At 43.0% G+C, this 8,760-nt stretch overlaps 1 protein-coding gene across 2 annotated transcripts in view; it reads left to right on the forward strand.

Annotated features, from left to right (window-relative positions):
• Window positions 1-8,760, forward strand: part of LOC118365020 (ERO1-like protein beta) — a 34,486-nt gene that overhangs the window by 23,374 nt on the left and 2,352 nt on the right. For both annotated transcript variants that reach the window (XM_035746912.1, XM_035746913.2), the window contains exons 8-15: window positions 1,208-1,254; window positions 1,883-1,897; window positions 2,010-2,036; window positions 2,920-3,012; window positions 3,412-3,658; window positions 3,993-4,062; window positions 7,366-7,452; window positions 8,487-8,620. In XM_035746912.1, coding sequence (XP_035602805.1) covers window positions 1,208-1,254; window positions 1,883-1,897; window positions 2,010-2,036; window positions 2,920-3,012; window positions 3,412-3,658; window positions 3,993-4,062; window positions 7,366-7,452; window positions 8,487-8,620 — 720 coding nt within the window. The remainder of the gene's footprint in view (window positions 1-1,207; window positions 1,255-1,882; window positions 1,898-2,009; window positions 2,037-2,919; window positions 3,013-3,411; window positions 3,659-3,992; window positions 4,063-7,365; window positions 7,453-8,486; window positions 8,621-8,760) is intronic.

Here is an 8,760-nt window from a genome sequence, read left to right on the forward strand (position 1 = left end):
CCACTCACACACACACCACATAAGCGACATGTTCCCTAATTTGTAGCTAGCTAAAATATTTCAATTTCTTCCCTCTCTACGATGGTCTGATGTACAGTCAGGTCCATAATTATTGGCATGTGTTCATCAAAGATCCACCACCATATTTTACTGCAGGTACAAGGTACTTTTCTGCACATGCTTCTGTTTTCCAAAACCACCACTGGTGTGTGTGGCCAAAGAGCTCTATTTTTATGTCATTTGACCATAGCACCGGTTCCAATCCAAGTCACAATGCCGTTTATCGAACTCTTAGGCGGAGCTATGGTCAGATGACATGAAAATAGAGCTCTTTGGCCACGCACCCCAGTGCTGGGTGTTTGGCATCAAAAAAGGGACGCATATGTAATAAAGTACCTCATACCTATGGTAAAATTTGGTGGTGTATTGTTGATGTTATGGGGCTGTTTTGCTTCCACTGGTCCTGATACCCTTTTTAAGGTCAACGGCATCATGAACTTTACCAACTTTATTCTGACATTTGTGCCAAAAAACCTGGTTGGGTTTATAGTCTTATAATCCATTTGAGGGATTTTCCAGCAAGACTATAAACCCAAGCACTAATCAAAATCTACAAGGAAATGGTTACTTGACCACAGAATCAACATTTTGCAATGGCCATCTGCCTCCAGACTTGAACCCCAATGAAATCCTGTGCTTTGAGTTGAAGAGGGCAGTCCATAAGAGCAGGAGAATGATCTTTAAAGATTCTGTATGGAGGAATGGTCTAAGATCCCTCCCAACGCTTTCTCCAATCTCAAAGCATTTTAGAGAAACCTTCAGTGCCGTTATCCTTGCAAGGAGAGGGTGCTATACTATTAAAAACAGGCATGCCAATCATCAACTGTGTTAGTATAAAATAATATAATTTCCCTTTTTTTTAACAAAGAATATAGCTCAGTATTTATGTAATTTTATAGTGTTGTTTTTGCTCATTTTTGCTTGTAAGAACAAATTTGTATTCACAATGACTGCCTACACCGGCAAAACCCTAACCAGGACGATGCTGGGCCAATTGTGCGCCGCCCTATGGGACTCCCGATCACGGCCGGTTGTGATACAGCCCGGGATCGAACCAAGTGTGCCAATAATTATGGACCTGACTGTATGTCATTTTGATAAATCCATGGAGTATAGTGTCTGATTGTCCATTGTTTGTGGTTTGCAGGCCCAGATCAGTGTACCGGCCCCTTAACCCACTGGTTCCGCCCAGAGGTAAGAGAGGCTCTTCTTGCTTACGGCCTTCACCATTATGGATTGTCTTGTCTCCATTTTCCTTCTCAGGGTGTTTTACAATCTGAAGCCAACAGCTAGTTTTGTTTTACGTTTGCCCTGTGTATTCACATGCTTTCATTTCACTATTAGGTTATAATAATAGTTGTTATATTTTTAATAACCAATATATTAATTATGAACTATATAAATGGTTATTTATTGCTAGTTTTCCAGAATAATTTCCAGAGATGTGTGTGTGCATATTCAGCTTCTGTGTAATAGATCATGTCCTCTCTATCAGCTTACCTGCTGGTACTAGATCATTGATGGTAATAATGATAGCATGGCTTTTGTTCATGTTTTCCTTGTAGTGTTACTTGAGTTATTTCTAAGTAAATACTGTACAGTGTTCCCCTCCAGAAGTCAGTGTGGGTTTGTGTGTGTGCGTGCATGCGCGTCCTCATGCATGTGTAATATTAATATTTTTTTATTTCACCTCTATTTAACCAGGTAGGCTAGTTGAGAACAAGTTCTCATTTGCAACTGCGACCTGGCCAATAGCCTACAGTGCCTGTGTAACATGCCTTTGTCCTCCTCTCCCTTTTGTGTTTTTTTTTCATTCCCATAGGAGGAGATGATGATGGTAAGTTGGAATCTATGCATGTTAATCTATGTATATTGAATTGTGCTATTTATAATATGCTTTCATGAATGCAAACTGACACAAGGCCTGTTGTCGTCTTGTATCCGTGCAGGCGAAGGCTTTTACAACTGGCTGGAAGGTAACTTTTTTTTTTTTTTCATCAAATGATTTGTTTAAAATCTCTTCAAATTAGCATTATTTTCACTTTAAACACACAATATATTTTGGAATGAAGCATTGGCACATCTTTGTTCAGCACTGTTACACTTTATAGTCATTTCCCTGTATGGGACGCCACAGGACAAGTAGAAACTTCTAAATGAATTCCACTAGAATGGGATTATTTTAGTTATTTGTTATTTAGTCCATTTCAGAATCACTTGAATGTTACATGTCATCGTCGAATGCCCCTTAACCACACCACTCAGAACAGCCACTCGCATCCAAACCAATTCAGCCGAGACTCTCTCCAACTTTTTTTTCTTGTATAATGGGTTTTCAACATCTCTCAGGTTGCGTCCTGTGCGTCCCAAATGGCACCCTATTCTCTATGTAGTGCTGCACTACATTTGGGGGACTCTGGTCAAAAGTAGTGCACTATATAGGGAAAAGGATGCCCAAAAAAAGCACCCTCTTTGTATGCCTTCATTAAGGTGTTTTTGTTCAGGCACACAATAGTGGTGGAAACTTCTTTGGGTGGGCTACAAAGAAACCATACACAGTTCCATTCCTTTGCTCTAGTATAGAGAAGACTATGAAATAAGCCTTTGTTGTGAATGTCCCGTGACGTGCAGACACACTTACTGGACCAAGAGAGGGGACTCTAGTCACTCAAATGCGTTGAGTCGACGACTCACACACACACAGTGATGGCAGACTATTTCTGAAATAGTGATGTGCGTATCTCAAGCTTTCTTCTTTTCTCCTCTCTTTCTCTCACCCTCACCCTCCCCCCTCTCTCTTCCCATCACTCCTCTACATACTCTTTCTCGCTCTCTTTTTCAACCCTTCCTCCCCTCTAGGTCTGTGTTTGGAGAAGAGGGTGTTCTACCGGCTCATATCTGGTCTCCACAGCAGCATAAACATCCACCTGTGTGCAGAGTACCTATTGGCCGGTAGGAAAAACAAACCACTTCCTCTCTATAGATGTCAAAACAGTCACCAGCGTTATATGGTCATAGAATTATAATTCTTAGAATAGAAGAAGCCCCTCGAGTCATGACAATTTGGATGACGAACCATGGCAATTTGGGTGGTGGGTGTAGTAATGTGTGTGGAGCATTGGTGTTTGTGTAAAACCAATTTAACATTTTCTTTTGTAAGTGTTCTTGTATTGGAATACTTTCATATGGGTCTGTTTTATCATTCTATAACTGATTCAATGTGTGTTTACTTCTTCGTTACATCAATTCATAAAGGTTTCTAAATCAGTGGTCCCAGTTTTTCACCCCAACGTCATCAGTCGTGCCAACGTCTATGTAACCCTCACTATTCACTCTCTCTGTTCTTGTCAGAGGACTGGGGCAAGTCCCTGTGGGGCCCCAATGTGCAGGAGTTCCGCCAGCGCTTCGACCCGGCCGAGACCAAGGGCGAGGGCACGCGTCGCCTTAAGAACCTCTACTTTCTCTACCTGATCGAGCTGCGTGCCCTCTCCAAGGTGGCGCCCTACTTTGATCGAGCCTTCGTCAACCTGTACACGGGCGACCGTCAAGAGGACCAAGCCTCCAAAGAGTTACTGCTGCAGTTCTTCAACGAGACCAAGTTAGTACATTTTTTTTTAACATATATTTTTTTTAAGTGATTTTTTTTCTATTTATAGAAGAGATAGTGAGAGAGGAGGGTGACCGTGAAGAACGATAGAGCGAGGTTGTGTCAAAAGGCAGTAGGCTAGATTCAAACCTATGCCAACACTGTAGAGCATTACAGCTAGAACAACCAGGCCACAATACCAATTGAGGTCTTAAGGATCATTCGTGCTACTGAACTCTAGGGCTTCAATGAGACCATGAGTTTCAGTTCAGGTGTTCGGTTTTGATTGTGAATTAGAGGGGATATTGACTTGGCTTCGAAATAACTGCCTGTTCTCGTCTCCCAGAGCTTTCCCAATGCACTTTGACGAGAAGTCCATGTTTGCTGGGCAGAAGATCGAAGCAAAAATGTTGAAGGTGAGTCCACACATCTCACTTTCATTTCACTGTTAGTACTAACATGCTGATATGTGCCATAAGCCCAGTCCTAGAATAGGTTTGACCCCTATCTCAATGGTTTGGTCCCTAGCATAGCTTTGTACAGTGGGTCTTGTACAGTGGGTCTATTTGGACTGTGGAGAGCAGATGTGTCTATGCAGATTTTTGTGCTAGCTCACTGCACGAGTGGCTAATCAAATGGGCCAGTATTCGGTCAACAGACAGTGGTTTTATACACTGTGTAATGATTTTGATGCGTCCATTGAACTTGACTTGACACTTCCAAGATATGGGCAAGTAGGCCTACATATTGTACATTTAAAATCAAATACATTTGTATTTGTCACATGCGCTGAATACAACCTTAGTGACATGCTTACTTACTTAACCAACAATGCAGTTTTAAGAAAAAGACCTCCAAAAAGTTTTAATAAAAGTAACAAATAATTCAAGAGCAGCAGTAAAATAACAATAGCGAGGCTATATACAGTGGGTACCGGTACAGAGTCAAGAGTGCAGGGAAACCAGTTAGTAGAGGTAATTGGGATAATATGTACATGTAGGTAGAGTTATTAATGTGACCTTGCATAGATAATAACAGAGAGTTGCTAGACTACTGTCAGTGTAAAAGAGGGTCCTGTCTGATTGGGGGAAAACAGCAATGCAAATAGTCTGGGTAGCCATTTGATTAGATGTTCAGGAGTCTTATGGCTTGGTGGTAAAAGCTGTTTAGAAGCCTCTTGGACCTAGACTTGGCGCTCCGGTACCATTTGCTGTGAGGTAGCAGAGAGAACAGTTTATGACTAGGGTGGCTGGAGTCTTTGACAATTTTTAGGGCCTTTAGGATCTGAGAACCCATGCCAAATCTTTTCAGTCTCCTGAGGGGGAATAGGTTTTGTCATGAGTGCTTGGACCATGTTAGTTTGTTGGTGATGTGGACACCAAGGAACTTGAATTTAAAATCAAATACTCAACCTGCTCCTCTACAGCCCTCCAAAAAGTTTTAATAAAAGTAACAATGAGAATGGGGACGTGCTCAGAGTCCTCCTTTGTCTTGATCATGTTGAGGGAGAGGTTGTTGTCCTGGCACCACCATTTGATTAGATGTTCAGGCCAGGTCTCTGACCTCCTCCCTATAGGCTGTCTTGTCGTTGATCAGGCCTAACACTGTTGTGTCCAATTTGTAAGTCGCTCTGGATAAGAGCGTCTGCTAAATGACTTAAATGTAAATGTATACACAGTGTAAGGGGATGAGTCTTGTCGGATCAAACACTGTAATTATGGTGCTTGAGTTGTGCCTGGCTGTGCAGTCATGAGTGAGCAGGGAGTACAGGAGGGGACTGAGCACGCACCCCTGAGGGGCCCTTTTGTTGAGGATCAGCGTGGCGGATGTGTACCCTTACCACCTGGGGGCGGCCCGTCGGGAAGTTCAGGATCCAGTTGCAGAGAGTAGTGTTTAGTGCCAGGGTCGTTAACTTAGTGATGAGCTTTGAGGGCACTATGGTGTTGAATGCTGAGCTGTAGTCGAAGAATAGCATTCTCACATAGGTGTTCCTTTTATCCAGGTGTGAAAGGGCAGTGTGGAGTGCAATAGAGATTGTGTCATCTGTTGGGGCGGTATGCAAATTGGAGTGGTTTTAGGGTTTCTGCGATAATAATGTTTGTGAGCCATGACCAGCCTTTCAAAGCACTTCAGAGCTACAAATGTGAGTGCTACGGATCAGTAGTCATTTAGGCAGGTTACCTTAGTGTTCTTGGGGACAGGGACTATGGTGGTCTGCTTGAAACATGTTGGTATTACGGACTTAGACAGGGAGAGGTTGAAAATGTCAGTGAAGACACGTGCCAGTTTTTCAGCGCATTGCCGGAGTACACGTCCTGCCTGGTAATCCGTCTGGCCCTGCTACCTTATGAATGTTGATCTGTTTAAAGGTCTTACTTACATCGGCTGCGGAGAGCGTAATCACACAGTTGTCGGGAACAGCTGATGCTCTCATCCATGTTTCAGTGTTACTTGCCTCGAAGCGAGCATAGAATTAATTTTGCTCATCTGGTAGGCTCGTGTCACTGGGCAGCTCCTGGCTGTGCTTCCCTTTGTAGTCTGTAATAGTTTGCAAGCCCTGCCACATCCGACGAGTGTTGGAGCCAGTGTTGTACAATTCGATCGTAGTCCTGTATTGATGCTTTGCCTGTTTGATGGCTCGTCGGAGGGCATAGCGGGATTTCTTATAAGCTTTCGGGTTATAAGTTGTTTTTCCTCTGGTTGTGACATGCTGGTAGAAATGAGGTAGAACAGATTTAAGTTTCCCTGCATTAAAGTCCCCAGCCACCTGGAGCGCCACCTCTGGATGAGTGTTTTCCTGTTTGATTATGGCCGTATACAGCCCATTGAGTGCTGTCTTAGTAAATAGAGGGCTACAAAGAATATAGATGAAAACTCTCTTGGCAGATGGCGTGGTCTACATCATGAGATACTCTACCTCAGCAAAACCTTGAGACTTCCTTAGATATTGTGCACCAGCTGTTGTTTACAAATATACTTAGACTGCCACCCCTTGTCTTACCGGCTGCTGTTCTATCCTGCCGATACAGTGTATAACCCGCCAGCTGTATGTTATTCATGTCGTCGTTCAACAATGGCTCGGTGGAACGTAAGATATTTGTTTTTAATATCCTGTTGGTAGGATATACGTGCTTGTAGTTTGTCCACTTTATTATCCAGTGATTGTACGTTGGCCAATAGTACCGATGGCAAAGGCAGATTAGCCGCTCGTCGCCAGATCCTCACAAGGCACCCCGATCTCTTTCTCCTGTGAATGATAGGGATGAGGGCCTGTTCAGGTGTGTGGAGTAAATCCCTCTCGTCTGACTCATTCAAGAAAAATTATTTGCCCAGTTCAAGGTGAGTAATCGCTGTTCTGCTGTCCAGAAGCTCTTTTCGGTCATAAGAGACTGTAGCAGCAACATTATGTACAAAATAAGTTACAAACAAATAGCAATGTTGTTTAAGAGCCCATAAAACTACAGCCATCCCCTCCAGCGCCATCTTCTAAGGCTGACATGAAGTCATAATAGCTAAGCTAAAAGCTAATGACAACTGACTTGGTGCGAGTGTATGTGTGTTTGATTCCTCAGCCGCACTGATTGACTAAATCTGTTCAAATGATACTGAATGAATGCAGGTGTTTGCAGGCTATTTATCCACATTGAGCCTAACTCGTACCCCCACAGGAAGCAAAGCCTGAAACATTCCCGTCTCTCTCTCTCTCCCTGTTTTCCCAGGAGGAATTCCGGCTACATTTTAAAAACATTTCCCGGATCATGGACTGTGTGGGCTGCAGTAAATGTCGACTCTGGGGGAAGCTACAGGTATGCCATTTTGGGACTCTTGTCCTGCCTCCTGTGGACACGTGGTTATTTTTAGCGGTAGTTACCCGTTTTGCTGTGCAGTAGTTAGCTGTTATGCAATAAGTGGGCAGGCAGTGCTATTTGTAGATGTGGTCAGACAATTTTTCATTTCTCTGCATATCAGTGTTATTTAGTTAATTTGCAAATTACAGTGCAACTCCCTTCAGTTTAATACATACTGTAGAAAATATATCTTAAATTCTTGATGTATGAAGATTTAACTAAAAGAATACTTCTCTGATTTCAAGTTGATCCCGGCACATAACACAGGGGCACCATTTATAAGCAGTAACAATACCCTTAGGAGAATAACCAAAACCAATGGATTTTGAGTACAGTCAAGAGGAAGAAACGATATGGAATTGTACCCTATATCGTGGGACAATGTTCGATCTGATGATGCATTTAAATATTACATACCAGTATCCACATCCAATGTTTCTGAGCATTTGCTGGATATCAAATACTTTCATAAGGTAAAAAGAGACTCCACTCCGCACATTGAAATCCACGCTCCCATGTGGTTTATGGGGCGACAATGTTTTAGCCACAAGCCACGACTCATAATAATGACCGGAATGGCGCAAATAGAATGGCATAAAACACCTGGAAACCATGTGTTTGATGTATTTGTTGCCCTTTCTCTTACTCCGTTCCAGTCATTACCACAAAACTGTCCTCCCCAATTAAGGTGCCACCAAACTGCTGCGGTTTCAGCCCTTAGATCAGTGTTTTCCAGTCCTGGTCCTGGGGACTCAGGGAACATTTTTGTTTTTGCCCTAACAATAACACACCTGATTCCGCTAATCAAAGGCTTGATGATGAGTTGATTAGTTTAATCAAAAGTGTGCAGGACCAGGATTGAGAAACATTTAAATTATACGCTCATGAAACCTTGTTGCCAATAAACCACATGGGATCATGGATTGGCGTGTGTGAGATCTCAGGCTTTCTCACATGATTAACCCATGGCTCCCCCAACCCTCCCATTGCAGACCCAAGGGCTGGGCACGGCGTTGAAGATCCTCTTCTCTGAGAAGGAGATCAAGAACCTGCCGGAACACAGCCCCTCTAAGGGTTTCCAGCTGACACGCCAGGAGATAGTGGCCTTGCTCAACGGCTTTGGGAGGTTAATACCACTTTTATACACATTGTGTCTTTATGGTTGATACTACTGCTTTGGAAACTGGGTTGTGTTCATTAGAGCACACAATGGGAAAACGTTTTAAAACGGAAAATGAAAATGACCATTTCATGCTGGACAAATCC

This window comes from Oncorhynchus keta, chromosome 32, assembly GCF_023373465.1.
Source record: "Oncorhynchus keta strain PuntledgeMale-10-30-2019 chromosome 32, Oket_V2, whole genome shotgun sequence".
In the NCBI taxonomy this organism is placed as follows: domain Eukaryota; kingdom Metazoa; phylum Chordata; class Actinopteri; order Salmoniformes; family Salmonidae; genus Oncorhynchus; species Oncorhynchus keta.